The 21,001-nt window shown below is 43.6% G+C and overlaps 1 protein-coding gene across 3 annotated transcripts in view; it reads left to right on the top strand.

Annotated features, from left to right (window-relative positions):
• Nucleotides 1-342: 342 nt before the first annotated feature.
• The window catches only part of LOC139545327 (EMI domain-containing protein 1-like), a 101,553-nt gene continuing 80,894 nt past the window's right edge, over nucleotides 343-21,001 (top strand). The window contains exons 1-4 of one of the 3 annotated variants that reach the window (XM_071352969.1): nucleotides 343-735; nucleotides 907-1,103; nucleotides 16,070-16,183; nucleotides 16,333-16,436. In XM_071352969.1, coding sequence (XP_071209070.1) covers nucleotides 916-1,103; nucleotides 16,070-16,183; nucleotides 16,333-16,436 — 406 coding nt within the window. In that variant the 5' untranslated portion in view covers nucleotides 343-735; nucleotides 907-915. Of the gene's footprint in view, nucleotides 1,104-16,069; nucleotides 16,184-16,332; nucleotides 16,437-21,001 lie in introns of all 3 variants that reach the window. The other 2 variants (XM_071352968.1, XM_071352970.1) reach the window with 2 other exon arrangements.

A 21,001-nucleotide genomic window follows, 5' to 3' on the forward strand; every position in this document is an offset into this window, starting at 1 on the left:
AGAGTGTGTCTGGCATATGGGTCTTTTGTCCTACAGTAAAGGATGCAAATTTATATGACACTCAATGACAATCAATAACAAATACTTAAATTTAACGTCATCAACACCACCATAATATTAAACTACAGTATGTGTATGTATGCATGTTTATTATCATCAGTTTATTATCATCAGAATGCATGATCCTACTCACTTCTTTATTTCACAATCATGTGCACATGAATCCCACTTGTACCATAGTAGAATTTCTAAACTAAATGATTACTGAGGAATATCAGTCACTCTGGGGTAGTTCAGTGTTGTGTTTAGTGTAATGACGTGATGACAGATGCGTAAAGCGAATCCGTGTTGTTGTAGGCATGCCTTGTCCGCGGTGAAAGGTTGAAACGGGGAACAGGCAGGGTAAAAGACTGCAGGCTCTGCTTTTAAAAGACTCACGTAGAGTATAAAACTATAGTTTCTTGCCCATTGTGAGACGCTCGACACGAGACAGGCTACATTACGCACAGGCGGGGGGAGGGAGAGTTGATATTGAAAAGAAAAGAGACTGACCAGTCACAATTCCAAGTTTACTTCGTCTGGTTTCTTCGGAACACTGCTGATAGATTTGGGCATGCGGGGAACTTTCGGCTAAGTCCGTGTTTTTGTTTTTTGTGCGACATCACGGGGTGTCATTGTTACCTTTCTTTTCGTGACATTTAAAAGGCATCCACTTTATTTTTTGATATTATAACGGTACGTGTAATTTACATATTTACATTTTATGTATTTGGTTGATGATGGAATGCGCTTCCTCTCGGTGACGCAAAAACCTGGACTTTAAGGCATATATATATTTCACTCACTAGCTCTGCTTTCCAGTCAGCCTGAGCTTTTTAGGAACTTTTCTGCCTGTGCTTTTTTGAGGCCGCGGAAATGGGAGCGTGTCAACGGGACGTTGTGTCCGCGCTTTGCCGAAAAGGTTTCCGTTGGATTGTGCTGCTGCTGTGGCTGACCTCTGCAGCTCATGCGACCTGGAGGACGGGGCTTTACAAATATTCAGCTGGGACCCAACTCAACAGAGAGTCGTCCGCAGCGTCTCAAACCTCTATTTATCAAAAAAGGTATGGATACATGCATGATCATTTATTGTTGTTTATCTTCTAATTTCGTGTATTAGAGGCTAATTATAACATTTCATGGAAATGTTGATGATACTGTAAGTAGGTTAGATCATCATAAGGCATAATAAAACAAACATGTCAAAGTCTCACTCAAAGGTTCTGTGTCCTTGAAGCATCCTTTCAGGTGAACTACCTGCTTTAGTGTGCGTACCATTCATAATACTATTCACAATGTGACACATTCATAGACTGTGCTACATTTAATGCCCCTAAATAAATACTCTATCCACAATTCATTTTAGTTGACTAAAATGCAATTATTTATTTTCCAATATACTTATAATTAACCTCCTATTGTTATCAATTCCATCCATCTCCTCAAAGTCCCCTTTTCTGCTTGTTTATACAACCAACAATGACAGAGCTTTCCCATCCCTATCCTATCCATCTAGCAGGTCTCATTGTCTTCTTCACACTGGGTCTTCCTTTTTCCTGTCCAAGCAGCACACTGTCCCATCCTCATTGTCTCTGCGTTCCTGCCTGGCCTGCCCACTGTCGCTCTGGGTGGCCTATTGCCTCCTGTCCTGTGAGAGAAGCGCTGTCTCTAAACTGTGCTCTAGTCTGTCCAGCAGCACCTCTCTCTTCTCTCCAACATCTGCTGCCGCTCAGCTGTCAGGAACCTCCTCACATCTGACCAGGCTCAGTCCTCAGTCCTTTGAGGCTCTTCCCCGTTCACATCCTTAACGACAGGCACAAACCACCAACTCAACCCTCTCATCTGGGGAGTTCTACAATGGGAATGGGTAGTGAATGGACAACACTGGTCTGTTTTATGTTATAATAAAGTGGATCTGCTGAATAAAGGTACTACTTATCATTCTTTGCACAAATATACAAATATTTTGTGTGAACTGATAAGATCTCTGTTTAGTACTCTCTGTCAGTGTTTTGTATTTCACCCTTTGTGTGTTCCTCCCCTGTGATCCTCAGAGGTGAGTGTTCCACATGACAACAGTGTTGTTGATGAGGGTGGTTCTGTGAGCAAAGCCCTCAGACTAAACACAGAGGGGGAAAACACCAGCTTCCCTTTTGAACAAGTTTTTCACAGAGCCCAGACAGCCAATGTGGATGTGATTAAGTTCCCCATCACACTAATATTTACGCTCTCAGGTTCTGAGTGGTGGGGGGCAGTGGGTGGAGGATCCTCCTGATGGGTGAAGTGTCCCTGGGAAGTGTCCAGATGGTGCAGAGAGATCCGGATTTTGGTCCGCTGGTGCTGGGTTCACTACCCCACCCTGAGCCTCTCTCTGTCATTCATGTGCCGTGGTTGGTGGACATGTTTACTAAGCACATGCAGCTGCAGCCCTAATGCATCTGGGCTTGGAAGAGGTGAAGTTTACAGTTTACTCGGCTGCTGTTTGAAGGTTACTTGGGCTAGGGGGGAAGGGAGGGAGGGAGCATGGAGGGTGGAGAGGGGGCTATTCTAGTGAGTCAGCCCTGGTCTGAGGATGGGATCAGTGGGTTTGACATGGCATTAGAGGAGCTGCATAACTAATCTCCCTCCACCTGCTGTCTGTCTAGGCTGCTTCATGTGGACAGGCATGTTTATGGTGTGTGTCAACAAGACCAGTGGGGGGCATTACCATTAGCTCTATGTAGGACAGAGGGCTGTCCTCTCCGCTCACATGGCCATAGTAGGAGCACTGTAACATTCCTAAAGGCCCAAGTCCTTTGTCCACATACAAGGCATTGAACAATGTCTTGACAACAGAGGTACTGAGAGAGATAAAAGTTGATTTTAACAAGGGAAGGGTGGTCAAGAGATAATGAGTATTGGTCAAGAGATAACAATGACTGAAATAAGTCTCCAGTCATACCTACCTAGTGCTAGATTCAGACCAGCAACCAGAACGACATACAAATGAAAAATTAAGAGAGACCTGGACCAAGACCGCAGCATGAACACTTCAGCAGTGGTGTAAAGCACATAAGTAAAAATACTTTAAAGTACTGCTTAAGTCGTTTTTGGGGGTATCTGTACTTGACTTTACTATTTATATTTTTGACAAATTTTACTTTACTACATTCCTAAAGAAAATGATGTACCTTTTACTCCATACATTTTCCCTAACACCCAAAAGTACTTGTTACATTTTGAATGCTTAGCAGGACAGTAAAATGGTCTATTTCACACACATATCAAGAGAACATCCCTGGTCATCTACTGCCTCTGATCTGGCAGACTCAATAAACACAAATGCTTTGTTTTTTCATTATGTCTGAGTGTTGGAGTGTGCCCCTGGCTATCCATAAATTAAAAAAATTGTGCCATATGGTTTTCTTAATATAAGGATTTTTAAATTATTCGTACTGTTTCTTTTACTTTTGATACATAAGTATATTTAAAACCAAATACTTTTTGACCTTTACTCAAGTAGTATTTTACAGGGTGACTTTCACATTTACATGATGTCACGTTCGTCTAATGAATAAACGGACCAAGGCGCAGCGTGCTCTGAGTTCCACATCTTTATTTCGTGAAACTTACAAAACAAAAAAAGAAACAAACAACGAACCGTAACATAAGAGGTGCAACATGCACTAACTCCAAACAAGATCCCACAAAACAGTGGGGAAATGGCTGCCTAAATATGATCCCCAATCAGAGACAACAATAAACAGCTGCCTCTGATTGGGAACCATACCAGGCCAACATAGACATACAATAACCTAGATAACCCACCCTAGTCACACCCCGACCTAACCAACATAGAGAATAAAAGGCTCTCTATGGTCAGAGCGTGACACATGAATCCTTTTCTATTAAGGTATCTTTACTTTTACTCAAGTATGACTATTGGGTACTTTTTCCACCACTACACGTCAGTATCACACAAACAAGTACATGACATACAATCAGGCAAAAATTACATCAATGCAATAAGCAGCATGTCAGTAACGAACATGTACACGACACAAGCCAGAAAAATATCAGAGTGCAATACGTCAAGCATCAGAGCTTGCAAAAAATCACATGGCTATTACATTTTTCCAAAATATTTTTAAGTAAACCACTACGCATTCTTACAATAGAGGCATTCTGACTAGTGACGGCCAGTGGCAAGTAGAAACACTAAAGTATCAAAGCCTTACAGTATCAAAAATAATCGTAGTAAATAACTATGCTTTCTTACAATAAGGCAATGCAACTAATGACATTGGGTAATAACTAGAAACAACTGCATGCCTCAACAACCTGTTCAATAGAAATAGTACCACCTACGTAAATGGAAGGGATTAACCGTACTTGAGTGAGCTCTTGACTTGTACCATCCCTCTGTTGAGTAGCCAGCCCAATGCAGCAGTTTTTTCAACCTTGGGCTTAATGAGGGCTATTGGAGCCAAGCAGAGGGAAGGGTTAAGACAGCAGCTATTTCCTGTGCTGCCTGAGGAGGGGAAGTCATGGTCTGACTGCCAGACAGCCTACTCCCTGTGGGACCTCTAGAACCTGACCCATCACCACCTCCACTCAGCCTCACCACGCATTCTCCTGAACCACCCCCAACAGAGGAGCTGACAGTCACACACACACACACACACACACACACACACACACACACACACACACACACACACACACACACACACACACACACACACACACACACACACACACACACACACACACACACACACACACACACACACACACACACACACACACACACACACACACACACAGCAGTCTGACACAGTGAGCCTGAATGGACCCATCCTGTTGTCTTGGCCACAGCTGGGCTGGATGAGGATGGGTCCATTCAGGCTCACTGTGTCAGACTGCTGTGTGATACCCACTTGTCTTCCAAAACCCCTTCAAGGCCTTGCTCTGGTACTTTGATGGTGTCTAGGTGTTTTCATTGAGAGTTCACTGACCCAGAGCAGGGACGTTTATCCAGTATGGAGAGCCCTTTGGCCGGCTCTGCTTGGCCCCCTCCTCTCATTCACCTTGGCCTGACTGGCCCCTGACATGTCATTTGAACCTGATTGAACCAGCAGCACAATAGGCCACCGCTAATGTCCCCAATTAAACTCTCTCATTCAACACCTCCTCTACACCACTGCAGTATTTCAATCCACAGAGCATGAAACTCACTATACTACTATTACTTATCTCATCTTTACTTTTCTTCTTTTGCGTTTCTCTATCTCTATTAGTGTAGTTTTCTAATAGAAAATACCCTTCTTATCTAACTCTGTGGTATATTCTCTCATATCCTTGATAAAAAATCAGTCCTTCTAACTTTCCCTCTATCTTTGTGCAGAATCATGTATTTCATTTGTCGACTAGATAGTCTAGAAGCTCGCTCTCATTCTCTCCAGCTCGTTCTCTCCAGTATCAAAAGTAAAAGTAATTGCTAAAATATACTTAAGTATCAAAAGTAAAAGTGAAAATAATTTCAAATTCTTTATATTAAGCAAACCAGACAGCCTAATTTTCTTGTTTTTTATTTATTTACGGATAGCCAGGTGCACGCTCCAACACTCAGACATCATTTACAAACGAAGCATGTGTTTAGTGAGTCCATCAGATAAGAGGCTGCAGGGATGACCAGGTATGTTCTTTTGATAAGTGTGAATTAGACCATTATCAATGTCCTGCTAAGTATTTGTGGGTACTTTTGGGTGTAAGGGAATAAATATACATTAATTTCTTTAGGAATGTAGTGAAGTAAAAGTAAAAGTTGTAAAAGTTAAAGTTGAAATATAAATAGAAAGTACAGGTACCCCAAAAATCTACTTAAGTAGTACTTTCAAGTATTTTTACTGAAGCACTTTACACCACTGTTAATGTCACTGAATGTCTCTCTCCTTTGTTGCACCACATTTATCTCTGGCCTCTTACCTGTGCCTTTGGACCCACAGTGCATCCTAATTGGTCTATCCTCTAACCCCTTGTCTGTCCTACTGGGGGCTTCCTTTGTGACCTCTATGGTAAAATGACCTCTGCCTCCTCCTCTCCTCTTCTCCTCCTCCTCTCCTCTCGTCTGGCTGTCTGCCAAATCTGTCTAATGTCGTTTGTTCTCCACAAGGGCTTTTCCCACAGCCAGAAATCTAGAGAAATTCTGTGAGATTTTTATCATACTAAATTTCATATTTTTTTGCATTCTACCCTCCTCACACAGCATAGGGGTGGAGAAAGAGGGGACGAAGAGGGGCTGGGATTCTTCAACTTTGTCCCAAAGGCAGAGAGTTATTGAGAGGGAGAGGGACTGAAACAGGAAGCTCAGTGGGGAACGCACCTGGACGTTATTCACCCTAACCTGGCCTTCTTCTGTACTCTGTGAGCCTGCCTGCCTCAACTACTCTTTCTTTCTCTCTGCATCTGAGGGCTCTGGGGTTGTTCCTCTCTTTATCTCTCTCACTCTCTCTGTTGTTGTTCGTCTCTTTCCAATGTCTCGCTTAAAGCTTAAAGTGCTATTACCTAACTATATATGGTCTTGAAGGATCCTCCTTGTGTTAACAGTCCCCAGCCACACTGCAGTGAGGGGACAACAGCAGCAAATCTCTTTTTGAAGAGTAGAATCTTGTCATCAGCAGCACGCTCCCCCCCTCTATTTTACTGTCTTGGCGAGATCTTTCTCTCCCTTATGGATTTCTATTTTCTTTCTCCTTCTAAACATTGGCTGTGATCTGTTTGAGTGCTCATGGTGCTTTGTGATTTACTTGGTTTTGGCCCAGCATCAGGAGTAAAGGAGGGAGGCAGGGAGGGAGGCTGGCAGGAAGGGAGGGAGGGAGTGTGGGGTGTTTGCAGAGAGACCTGATACCCACTGTGGGCCTGCCTGCCTGCCTGCCTGGTGCCAGTGCCAGTTAAACACCTTGTACCCTTGGGAACAGCTCAACGCTGTACAAGGTTTGCACTAGAGGTCTTCACGGGTCCAAAAAGTTGGACCTGTTTCGAAATAGATCTGTAGCTTTCCCACCCGACCTAATGTGCATAAATATACTGTATATATTTTTAAACATAGACCCGATCCGAATGGACCCAAGGACAGTCAGACCTGTTCCGAAAAAGGCCCATTGGAAAAACAGACCCAAACAGACACGTGCCGGTTCGGATCCAAGAGAGCAGTATCCACATTGGATGTAGTGATCCTAATATAATAGCAATATCTAGAAAAACCAAAGTTCCAAAGACTGGAATCTAAAATTGTGTATAAACAATCAAACAAGAGATTTTGCAATGATTCCTATATCGAAGATGTGAAAGATATTTGTTGTTCTTATGTGTGTAATAAGGAACAGCCAAATCCGGTTACTGATAGGCATGCATCCATCAAGAAACTGACTTTTCGAACTGCCAAATCCCCATGGATAGATGATGAATTGAAAAACTGTATGGCTGAGAGGGATGAGGCAAAGGGAATAGCAAATAAGTCTGACAACACAGCAGACTGGCAAACACACAGTAAATTGAGAAATCACCTAACTAAACTAAACAAAAAGAAGAAGAAACTATACTATGGAACAAAAATAAATGATATAAAGAATGATAGTAAAATCTATGGAGTACTTTAAATGAAATTCTAGGCAAAAAGAAAGCTTTGCTCCATCCTTCATTGAGGTAGATGTCTTGTTCATAACAAAAGTCTTTGATATTACCAAACTAGTAACATTTTTGCTGACACGATTAGTAAACTTAGGTATGACATGCAAACAATAAATGCTGCGTCTTCATATTCATGCATAAAGGACCAAATAATGAAAGACCAGCGCTGTAGTTTGAAGTTCCACAAAGTGGGTGTGGAAGAGGTGAAAACATTGCTGCTGTCTATAAATAAGTACAAACCACCTGGTACCGACAACCTGGATGGTAAATTGCTAAAGTTGGTAGCGGAATACATTGTGACTACATATAGTGTTTATGTACTGATGATATGTAGGCTATGTTTGATGTTTTAAATGTATGTATTTCAGTCCTGGACTAATACTATTTTGTACTATGTATTGTGTCATGTTTCATGTGGACCCCAGGAAGAGTAGCTGATGCTTTTGCAGCGGCTGATGGGGATCCTTATAAATACCAAATATCCGTTAATATCCGAGAGTAGAAAGAGAGAATGTGAAAGAAATCTCCCACCGGACGCTGCCAGCGCCATCAATAAACGACTGAAAATGGCCAAATGATCCACAGTTACTTGTCCTTAAAACCTGCCTAAAACAAATTACAAAAAAATATTTGTTGTGTTTCGTTGTGTAGGATATTCAAAACTTTATAGCCTATTGTTTTATTGATTTTTACTTTCCTAAAACAATAATTGTCCACCTCACGGTTCAGCTGTCAGAGATTTGAGCACTAAATGCATCAGGGCATTGCATGCATAGACCTATAGGCTTAGGCATAAACTGTATGATATTAATATTTAAAATATAATGGAAGAGAAGCTTAGGCCCTAGAGAGACCGAGAGAAAGATAGAGAAATGCCGGCGCCATGTTCCTGACACCAACATGCATTTATACTTGTCAGATAGGCTACTATTGCTATAGAGATATAGGCGTACAGAAGGATACGCATTATTTTTTAGATTAAACTCTGGTAGGCCTAAAACCTTCTTCCTCACCTCAAGTTCAACTGTCGGAGTCAGTTGAAACACTGGTGCACATTGCCTTCATAGGCCTGCAGTAGTTAAACCTAATAATAGCCATACCACACCAAACCTTCACAAAAGTTTCTTAACTTTATTAGTGTAATACCAAAAGTAGACTTCAGTCAAGTCATAGAAGCAAGTTATTATATTGCAGCATTAAATTAAGTTTTGCATCTCGCCCTCTTTGGTTTTTCCTTTTTCTGGTTTGAGTGTGAGTAGCCCCAGGCCTACCAATAATTCTGTTATATTGCAGGAACATAACATGAACATAACATAAACATAACATGAACAAAGAAAATGACATTAGACAGGTGCACCTTGTGCTGGGGACAATAAAAGTCCACTAGAATGTGCAGTTTTGTCACACAACACAATGCCACAAGTTTTGAGGGAGAGGGCAATTGGCATCCTGACGGCAGAAATGTCCACCAGAGCTGTTGCCAGAGAATTTTATGTTCATTACGCTACCATAAGCCACCTCCAACATCGTTTTAGATAGCTTTTTTGTGTGCGTGATATCCAATTGGTAGTTACGAACTTGTCTCATTGCTGCAACTCCCCAACGGACTCGGGAGAGGCGAAGGTCGAGAGTCATGCGTCCTCCGGAAACATGACCTGCCAAGCCGCGCTGCTTCTTAACACACTGCTCGCTTAACCCGAAAGCCAGCCGCACCAATGTGTCGGAGGAAACACCGTCCAACTGACAACTGAAGTCAGGTTGCAGGCACGCGACCTGCCACAAGGAGTCACTAGAGCATGATGAGCCAAGAAAATTCCACTGGCCAAACCCTCCCCTAACTCGGATGACGCTGGGCCAAGCGTACGCCGCCCAATGGGGCTCCCGGTCATGGTTGGCTGTGACAGAGCCTGGTATTGAACCTGAGGCTGTAGTGGCACCTCAGCAGTACAATGCAGTGCATTAGACTGCTGCGCCAGTCGGGAGGTCGTTTTAGAGAATTTGGCAGTATGTCCAATCGGCCACGTGTAATCACACCAGCCCAGGACCTCCACATCCGGCTTCTTCACCTGTGGGATCATCTGAGACCAGCCACCCAGACAACTAATGAAACTGTGGGTTTGCACATCTGAAGAATTTCTGCACAAACTGTCAGAAACTGTCTCAGAGAAGCTCATTTGTGTGCTTGATGTCCTCACCAGGGTCTTGACCTGACTGCAGTTCAGCGTTGTAACCTACTTTAGTTGGCAAATGGCCACTGGCACGCTGGAGAAGTGTGCTCTTCATGGATGAATACCGGTTTCAAATGCACCGGGCAGATGGCAGACACCGTGTATGGCATTGTGTGGGCGAGCAGTTTGCTGATGTCAACGTTGTGAACTTGGTGCTCCATGGTGGCAGTGGGGTTATGGTATGAGCAGGCATGAGCTACGTACAACGAAAACAATTACATTTTATCAAAGGCAATTTGAATGCACAGAGATAACTGTGAGATGCTGAGGCCCATTGTTGTGCCATTAGTCCACCGCCATTGCCTCATGTTTCAGCATTATAATGCATGGCCCGATATTGCAAGTATCTGTACATGATTCCTGGAAGCTGAAAATGTCCCATTTCTTCCATGGCCTGCATACTCATCAGACATGTCACCCATTGAGCACGTTTGGGATGCTCTGGATCGACGTGTACGACAGCGTTTCCAGTTCCCGCCAATATCCAGCAACTTCGCACAGCCATTGAAGAGGAGTGGGACAACATTCCACAGGCCACAATGATAAACTCTATGCGAAGGAAATATGTTTCTTGAGGAAATGCGCTTCTTGAGGCAAATGATGATCACACCAGATACTGACTGGTTTTCTGATCCATGCTCCTACCTTTTTTTAAGGTACACTACATGGCACTATTGGAACTCAGTAGTGAGTGTTGCAACCGAGGACAGACAATTTTTATGCTCTTCAGCGCTCAGTGTTCCCGTTCTGTGAGCTTGTGTGGCCTACCACTTCGTGGCTGAGCCGTTGTTGCCTCTAGACGTTTCCACTTCACAATAACATCACTTACAGTTGACCGGGGCAGCTCTAGCATTGCAGAACTTTGACGAACTGACTTGTTGGAAAGGTGGCATCCTATGACGGTGCCATGTTGAAAGTCACTGTGCTCTTCAGTACGGGCCATTCTACTGCCAATGTTTGTCTATGGAGATTGCATGGCGGTGTGCTCGATTTTATACACATGTCAGCAATGGGTGTGGCTGAAATAGCCGAATCCACTAATTTGAAGGGATGTCCACATACTTGCTGCACGAAATCTAAGGAAGTCTCTAGATTTTGCACGCCTGAAGTAGAATATCTTATGATAAACTGTAGACCACACTATTTGCCAAGAGAGTTTTCATCTATACTTTTCGTGGCTGTTTATTTACCACCACAGATGGATGCTGGCACTAAGACCGCACTCAGTCAGCTGTATAAGGAAATAAGCAAACAGGAAGCCGCTCACCCAGAGGCGGCATTCCCACTATCCGGAGACTTTAATGCAGGGAAACTTAAATCAGTTTTACCTAATCTCTATCAGCATGTTAAATGCGCAACCAGAGGGAAAAAAATTCTAGATCACCTGTACTCCACACACAGAGACACGTACAAAGCTCTCCCTCGCCCTCCATTTGGTAAATCTGACCACAATTCTATCCTCCTGATTCCTGCTTACCAGCAAAAATTAAAGCAGAAAGCACCACAGTCTATAAAAAAGTGGTCAGATGATGCTAAACTACAGGACTGTTTTGCTATCACAGAATGGAACATGTTCCGGGATTCTTCCGATTGCATTGAGGAGTACACCACATCAGTCACTGGCTTTATCAATAAGTGCATCGAGGACATCATCCTCACAGTGACTGTACGTACCTACTCCAACCAGAAGCCATGGATTACAGGCAACATTCGCACTGAGCTAAAGGGTAGAGCTGCCGCTTTCAAGATGCGGGACTCAAACCCGGAAGCTTATAAGAAATCCTGCTATGCCCTCCGATGAACCATCAAACAGGCAAAGTGCCAATACAGGGCTAAGATTGAATCGTACAACACCGGCTCTGATGCTCGTCTTATGTGGCAGGGCTTGCAAACTATTACAGACTACAAATTGGAAGCACAGTCGCGAGCTGCCCAGTGACACGAGCCTACCAGACGAGCTAAATCACTTCTATGCTTGCTTCGAGGCAAGCAACACAGAGGCATGCATGAAAGCATCAGCTGTTCCGGACGACTGTGTGATCACGCTCTCCGTAGCCAAAGCTGACGTGAGTAAGACCTTTAAACAGGTCAACATTCACAAGGCCGCGAGGCCAGATGGATTACCAGGACGTGTGCTCCGAGCATGTGCTGACCAACTGGCAGGTGTCTTCACTGACATTTTCAACATGATGCAATCTCTGTTGCACTCCACACTGCCCTTTCCCACCTGGACAAAAGGAACACCTATGTGAGAGTGCTATTCATTGACTTCAGCTCAGTGTTCAACACCATAGTACCCTCAAAGCTCATCACTAAGCTAAGGACCCTGGGACTAAACACCTTCGTCTGCAACTGGATCCTAGACTTCCTGACGGGCCACCCCCAGGTGGTGAGGGTAGGTAGCAACACATCTGTCACGCTGATCCTAAACACTAGTGCCCCTCAGGGGTGCTTGCTCAGTCCCCTCCTGTACTCACTGTTCACCCACGACTGCATGACATACACGACTCCAACACCATCATTAAGGTTGCAGACGACACAACAGTGGTAGGCCTGATCACCGACAACGACGAGACAGCCTATAGGGAGGAAGTCAGAGACCTGGCCGGGTGGTGCCAGAATAACAACCTATCCCTCAACGTAACCAAGACTAAGGAGATGATTGTGGACTACAGGAAAAGGAGGACCGAGCATCGCCCCCATTCTCATCGACGGGGCTGTACTGGAGCAGGTTGAGAGCTTCAAGTTCCTTGGTGTCCACATCACCAACAAACTAGAATGGTCCAAAAAAAACAAGACAGTCGTGAAGAGGGCACGACAAAGCTTATTACCCCTCAGGAAATGAAAAAGATTTGGCATGGGTCCTCAGATCCTCAAAAGGTTTTACAGCAGCAAAATCAAGAGCATCCTGACTGGTTGTACCACTGCCTGGTACGTCAACTGCTCAGCCTCTGACCGCAAGGCACTACAGAGGGTAGTGCGTACGGCCCAGTACATCACTAGTGATAAGCTGCCTGCCATCCAGGACCTCTACACCAGGCAGTGTCAGAGGAAGGCCCTAAAAATTGTCAAAGACCCCAGCCACCCCAGTCATAGACTGTTCTCTCTACTACCGCATTGCAAGCGGTACCGGAGCGCCAAGTCTAGGACCATAGGCTTCTCAAAAGTTCAACCCCCAAGCCATAAGAGTCCTGAACAGGTAATCAAATGGATACCCGTACTATTTGCATTGTGTCCCCCCCAACCCCTCTTTTACACTGTTGCTACTCTCTGTTTATCATATATGCATAGTCACTTTAACTATACATTCATGTACATACTACCTCAATTAGCCCGACTAGCCGGTGCCCCCGCACATTGGCTACCTGGACTATCTGCATTGTGTCCCGCCACCCACCACCCGCCAACCCCTCTTTTACGGTACTGCTACTCTCTCTTTATCATATATGCATTGTCACTTTAACCATACCTACATGTACTATCTCAATTGGCCTGACTAACCGGTGCCTGTATATAGCCTCACTACTGTTATAGCCTCGCTACTGTATATAGCGTCGCTACTGTTATAGCCTCGCTACTGTATATAGCCTCGCTACTGTATATAGCCTCGCCACTGTTATATCTTTTTACTCTTGTTTTTATTTCTTTACTTGTCTATTGTTCACTTAATACCTATTTTTTACTTAAAAATTGCACTGTTGGTTAGGGCCTGTTAGTAAGCATTTCACTGTTTCACCTGCTGTATTCGGCGCACGTGACAAGTAAACTTTGATTTGATTTGATTTGCACTGGACCTTTAACCCTACCTGACCACAGCTCTGTTGAGACTGAATGGTACTACTGTGTTGCTTCACCTGGCTTCAGGAAGGTGGAGGCTCTTACAGTGTTAAACAAGGAAAAGTAACAGTAGCTGTTGTCGTGGTCTGTGTCAGGTGAATCAGTGTTTCCCCTAGGATTTTGTTCAGCAGCGGTGGCAGAGTTAGCAGGGTTGGGCGTCTTCCTGGGGCTTACATCTCTATAGCTACACAGTAGATGGTCCGCCACTGACTCTGCTTAAAGTATATAGGGAAAACACTGGGTGGAGGAATAAGAAACAAGAGTTTAGCACTAGCATCCAGAAGTATGTTAGTTAGACGAAAAACATGTAAAGAAAGACTTCATTGTTCTGCTTGTGCTAATTCCCCATGAAAGACTTCATTGTGTTTGCACAATTACGCATATTAAGTGTGTAGGTGGGAAGAAGACCTGTGCTCACGCATGGCCACTAGGAGCTGCCAACAGTGTCCTGCTGCATCCCACCTCCCCTCCTCTGTCTTCTAACGCCAATAAGGAAGTTGCATTTAGGATTTTATGCCCTTGGAAATTGCTCAAATATTTCAAACTGGTTCGCTATATCATACAGCCCTAGTAGGGGTTTGTGTACGGACACCACAGCATGTCTGGATTGTTACTGTGAGCTGCTTTAGGGCTGCTCAGCATCCTATGCCCTTGGCATTGTCCAGCAGCGTACACACACACACAGTCTCGCACACATTCAGTACAGTCATTGGTTGAAACATTGTGACTCCAGTGTTACTGTATCACATCTATTCAGTCCAAGCCATATGAGGGTAATCAGGGTATTTGTGCACTTCATTGTTAATAAAAGACTGCTAACACATGTTTCGTCGAATAGCCTCCGTATGTTCCTCATACATTACATTTCTCTAAGTGCGCTCCATGTTTCCTTGATTTATGGTTGTCGACTTGAGGGATGGGGGATGAGGAAAAAATATGATTTAATCCATTTTAGAATAAGGCTGTAACGTAACAAAATCTGGAAAAAGTGAAGGGGTCTGAATCCTTTCCAAATGCACTGTAGGACATGTTTAACGAATACCATGGAGAGGTTTTTCCCCTTTATTTCTGAGTATTGTTTCCCTTGTTAGCATTTTCTACCGACCAATAATGCAGTGATTGAAACCATCACATAGCTCCTCTCCTAATCCGACTCAGATATCTCCTCTACATGGCACACCACAGGGAAACAGATCTAGTCCTGGTTGACTAACATGGACAAGACCTGGTCCAGGCTAACTGATACACTACTGCACTGACTCCTTGTTCTTTGTCCTTGGCTGCATATGGTTCAAAAGAGGTCTGAAAACCAAGAGCTTTGTTAGTAGTGAGAGTAAGTATACAAAGCCTTTATAGAGACTACATAAAAACTGGAGGTAAATGTAACACTTTGTGTCTAACTTATTCTTAAAAGACACGCTTTGACTAAGGAGGGCTTCAGCATCTGACGTTGACCTGTGACCTCTGGGTAAGCTGTTTTCCTGAAAGGTCATCCCGCTCCCAGCCTTTCCAGCTGTGCAAAGCAGGTCCTGATAACGTATTACGAAAGGAGTCGTCTTGGAAAAAGAGTGGGCCTATGACCTACTATTAGCCTGTGTTTGAAAACTCACTCTATTCTCTGTGTGAGACCCTCCCCCCACTGTTCCACCCTCAGTGACTCTGCCTCTTCTGAGACCCAGGCGGGAAAAAGCCAGCGGATGTGTATTGATAGGGGAAAGACCGCAATATAAACACAGCCTACAATGCACTCCCGCAAGTCTCACGGCTGATTGAACTCATGTTAACACCATAAGGACTTTGAAAAGAAAGAGGTGCGAGAATGAGAAAAGAGATTCAAATCCCAGAGTAGACGGTTTACGGAGTGCGAGGGCACGGCTAATTTCCCTTTATGTGTGTGTGTGTGTGTGTGTGTGTGTGTGTGTGTGTGTGTGTGTGTGTGTGTGTGTGTGTGTGTGTGTGTGTGTGTGTGTGTGTGTGTGTGTGTGTGTGTGTGTGTGTGTGTGTGTGTGTGTGTGTGTGTGTGTGTGTGTGTGTGTGTGTGTGTGTGTGTGTGTGTGTGTGTGTGTGTGTGTGTGTGTGTTTGAGAGAGAGAGAGAGATTGCAGGGTTTGTGTGTTTTTACCAGATAATGATACGACCACCTGTGGCTTGTATTATTTTTTTTTGAACAGGTGTGGAGCCAATAGTGTGTTTCTCTTACCTTTTGTCTTGTTGAATTTGAGTGTGCATGCTAAACCTGCTCTGTGTGTATCCCACTTTCTCCCTCTCTCTCTCTTCCTCTTTCCTCTCTCTCAGGAACTGGTGTCCCCATACAGTCACTAAGACGGTGACTTGCCAGGTGCAGAATGGGACAACCCTGCAGCGTGTCTACCAGACATGTCGCTGGCCACAGGGATGCACAGGGGGCAGGTGAGTCTGGGACCTCTTATCCAAAACACTGCATGTCAAAACCTCACCAAACACACCCGACATCTACACCTTGATGAATGAGCCACAAGATCAGAGGAACTGTTTCCTCCTTACACTGTTTGTGATATTGGCCTGTGTGTGTTCCCCAGCTACCGGACAGTGGTCAGACCCTCCTATAAGATGGTGTACCGTACCATCAACTCTCTGGAGTGGAAGTGCTGTCCAGGCTACAGCGGCACGGCCTGTGAAGAAGGTAAGAGGGCAACAGAGGTCAACATCTTCTGGGATTTATGCACTTACAGATTTCGCTGTTCTTCACCAGCTGAGCACATCTCTGTACTTCTCTGTAAATCTCTGTACTTCTCTGTACATCTCTGTACTTCTCTGTACATCTCTATACTTCTCTGTAAATCTCTGTACTTCTCTGTACATCTCTGTACTTCTCTGTACATCTCTGTACTTCTCTGTACATCTCTGTACTTCTCTGTAAATCTCTGTACTTCTCTGTACATCTCTGTACATCTCTGTACTTCTCTGTACATCTCTGTACTTCTCTGTAAATCTCTGTACTTCTCTGTACATCTCTGTACTTCTCTGTACATCTCTGTACTTCTCTGTACATCTCTGTACTTCTCTGTAAATCTCTGTACTTCTCTGTACATCTCTGTACTTCTCTGTACATCTCTGTACTTCTCTGTACATCTCTGTACTTCTCTGTACATCTCTGTACTTCTCTGTAAATCTCTGTACTTCTCTAGCTTCTGGTCCCTGTAGTGCCTTTCTCTCCTCTCTCTGCATCTCACCCCCCCTCCCCCCTCTCGCTTTCTATCTGCTCCTCTGATTGACTGGCAATGCTCACAACTGAAAACACATGAATGTGAGCAGAACAATGAGGACATGAGATTTTGGTGCGAGGAGAGAGAGAGACCCGAGGAGGTGAGGGTGATTAACTTCTTAGCTTGGATGAAAAGGTGCCCAGAGTAAACTGCCTGCTACTCAAGCTCAGAGGCTAAGATATGCATAGTATTAGTAGATTTGGATTGAAAACACTCTGAAGTTTCTAAAACTGGTTTGAATGATGTCTGTGAGTATAACAGAACTCATATGGTAGGCAAAAACCTGAGAAAAAATCCAACCAGGAAGTGGGAAATCTGAGGTTTGTAGGTTTGCCTATCCAATATACAGTAGGATATTGGTCATTTTGCACTTCCTAAGGCTTCCACTAGATGTCAACAGTCTTTAAAACCTTGTTTGATGCTTCTACTGTGAAGAATGAGGGAAGGAGAGCTCTTTGAGTCAGGTGTCTGGCACGAGCTGAACATGCGCGGTCACGTGAGAGCGACCTGCTTTCCATCGCATTTCTGAAGACAAAGGAATTCTCCGGTTGAAACATTATTGAAGATTTATGTTAAAAGCATCCTAAAGATTGATTCTATACATCGTTTGACATGTTTCTACGAACTGTATCGGAATTGTTTGACTTTTCGTCTGAACTGGTGCATCATGAATGTGGATTACTGGACTGAACCCGCGAACAAAATGAAGGTATTTGGACATAAATTATGGACTATATCGAACAAAACAAACATTTATTGTGGAACTGGGATTCCTGGGAGTGCATTCTGATGAAGATCATCAAAGGTAAGTGAATATTTATAATACTATTTCTGACTTCTGTTGACTCCAAAAAATGGCAGATATCTTTATGGCTTATTTGGGCTCTGAGCGCTGTACTCAGATTATAGCATGGTGTGCTTTTTTCGTAAAGTAAAAAAAAAATCTGACACAGCGGTTGCATTAAGGAGAAGTTTATCTAAAGTTTTATGTTTAATACTTGTATCTTTTATCAATGTTTATTATGAGTATTTCTGTAAATTGATGTTGCTCTCTGCAAAATCACTGGATGTTTTGGAGGCAAAACATTACTGAACATAACGCGCAAGATTTTTGGATATAAATATGAACTTTATCGAAAAAAACATACATGTATTGTGTAACATGAAGTCCTATGAGTGTCATCTGATGAAGATCATCAAAGGTTAAGGATTAATTCTATCTCTATTTGATTTTTGTGACTCCTCTCTTTGGCTGGAAAAATGGCTGTGTTTTTCTGTGAATAGGTGCTGACCTAACATAATCGTTTGTGGTGCTTTCGCCGAAAAGCCTATTTAAAATTGGACACTGTGGTGGGATTAACAAGAAGTGTATCTTTAAAATGGTGTAAAATAATTGTATGTCTGAGGAATTTTAATTATGAGATTTCTGTTGTTTTGAATTTTGGCGCCGTTAACGGGATCGCAGCCGTAAGAATTAAGGGCTGAGGTAGTGAATCCTGTGCATGTGATATGTAGTCCTGGAGCCTGGTTCTGACGCAGCTCTGAGCGGGAGTCAGCCCCTCAGCCATGTTGTGGTCAGAGAAACCATGAAGACCAGATGGCTGCCAGGACTGCCTTGGCTCTCCCCCACTTCCTCCTTCTTTCCACACTCTCACTTCCCCTTCTCACTCTCTCCCGTTTGGTTCACTTTCTCACTCTCAGGTTTGATATCTCTCTCATTTCTCTCTTTTTTTGTCATTTCTTTCTTCCTGTCTGTAAGTTATCTTTTCTCACTTATCTCAAGTTCAATAATGTATCTTTGTCTTCGTTCCATTGCCCATTTCAACATATCTCTCTATCTCTATCTTCCTCTGTGTTATCCAGTATCCCCAGTTCCTCACTGTTAGCCTCTTATGAGTTCCTCAAAACGAATAAATGAGTAACATGGATAAACACTAGGATACCCCTCTGTTTGCCTGCATATCAATACACTCACTCTCCAATGGTCTAGAGAAACCTCACATCAGCATTTTAGGGCAGAGCCAACAGCCTCCAGTTTATTCATCTTTTAGGTTTTTTAAGTGTCCAACTTGACTGTTATTGAATTGCATAAGGACAATTATTTTGTATGGTTTTGCATTTTATGGTCCATCTGCAAGTATGGTTTCATCCCCTTAAAATGCTAACACTCTGTTATTGCTATTCTGATCCTTTCAACTCCAGTAACTCCCCCTGCCTACACAACACACACACTTCTCCTCACACCACTCACCCAGAACAGAGCCTAATGATTTCCCTTGGCGCTGGCTGGCCCCGTCTGGTGTAGAGGGTGGAGTGACTGTTTGCCCCAGGACCCAAGGCTGATTACAATAACCCTTTACTGTGATAAAACGTTGAGTTCTCAGTGGTGTTGACATAGGAATACTGTTTCCCTCACCAGCCAGCCCATTCCTCCCAGGTGAGCTAACCGTCTCTCTGGGGGCCTCACAGGGGCCCACTACCTGCCCCCCTACCTGAAGGGTGCTGTAATAGGGCCTCATTTGGGAGAAATTACTCCACTTTTCCCACCAGCAACCCCTTTACACATGTGCCTAGGGCTGTGGTGGTCACGAAATTTAGTCAGCTGGTGATTGTCAAGCAAATAACTGTCGGTCTCTCTGTAATTGACCGTTAATTAACATAACACATTTAGCATCTCCTGGCTTCCACACAGTGGCCTACAAGCCACTGATGCAGACCGTTGGAACATCTACATTTTGAAAAGTCTAATAAATCTATATAATATAGCCTACACCTTCACAATAAATCCATTCTTTATTTTAGACAGGTCAAAAGAAGCATGATATGAAGAAAATGTAGTCTATTTATTGGGGCTATTGTTACGGCAGCATAGCCTAGTGGTTAGAGCATTGGACTAATAACCGAAAGGTTGCAAGATCGAATCCCCGAGCTGACAAGGTACAAATCTGTTGTTCTGCCCCTAAACAAGGCAGTTTAGGTAATAAAAAAGGTAATAAAAAATTCAGAAGAACAAAATAGCATTCTCTGAGATGTCCTTATGTTAGGTCCTATGCCAAATGGCTATACTAGTTCATTTAGCAGACAAGATTTGCTTAGAATCTCGTGGCATTATTTTATATTATTTTATAGTATGAAGAATACAATTGAACAAAGCTGAATAAGATATAAAGGATATTTTCTACAAATTATTTGAGGGAGTGCGCACATTTCTGTGTTGAGCGGTTAACGAAGATATACTGTATGTACTCCTATATGCTTCATTTTGAGTTATTCATGTAATTTTAGCTGTTCTACATACGTTAAGCTATATGTTTTGATTTTTAATACATTGTAAGGCTGCGTGATGTGACTCTAATGATGATTTGAAAAAAGTTGCTTGAAGGGCATGAGCTCTGCTTTGTTTTTTGCGCAGGCTGTACACACTCAGTCTCCCATTCACAATTTGGCAAGCACTTGATAATGCTTCGGATTTCACGGCGGCATCCCCTATGTGTGGACATAATGCACCCTACAAAAATCCATGCTTTTTTAAGGCCAGTGGCTGTGGTGCCCTTGGCCCGGAGTGCTGCATTGTGCCCTTCTCCCTGAGTGCTGCGCGCGCCGAAGCACCTCTCACTCACATGGCTCTCCATCCGTCTTTCTCACAGGCTACAAGTGAAGACAGACACATCAGGGATGCAACTGCATGCGTCCTTATCCAATTCCGAGGTGCATATTGAAGATATTGGAAGAACTGTCCACATTTACTTTTCGTCAGCCAACAAGATGAGTAGGCCTAACGAACAGCAAAAGCACTAGCCTATGTCAATCTACTATCCCCCATAGTACAAAAGTCGACCTATTCTTTTCTGTGTTAGAAATAAAAATTCCAAACATAGTCTGGGACAGTTGTGGGATGCGATGGATCCCAAATGAATACCACTAGCATCAAAAATACTTTTTTACGCAATGTGGCTGACGCAACAGTTCAGAACATTTAGCT

The sequence above is a fragment of the Salvelinus alpinus genome, chromosome 19 (assembly GCF_045679555.1).
Source record: "Salvelinus alpinus chromosome 19, SLU_Salpinus.1, whole genome shotgun sequence".
Classification (NCBI taxonomy): domain Eukaryota; kingdom Metazoa; phylum Chordata; class Actinopteri; order Salmoniformes; family Salmonidae; genus Salvelinus; species Salvelinus alpinus.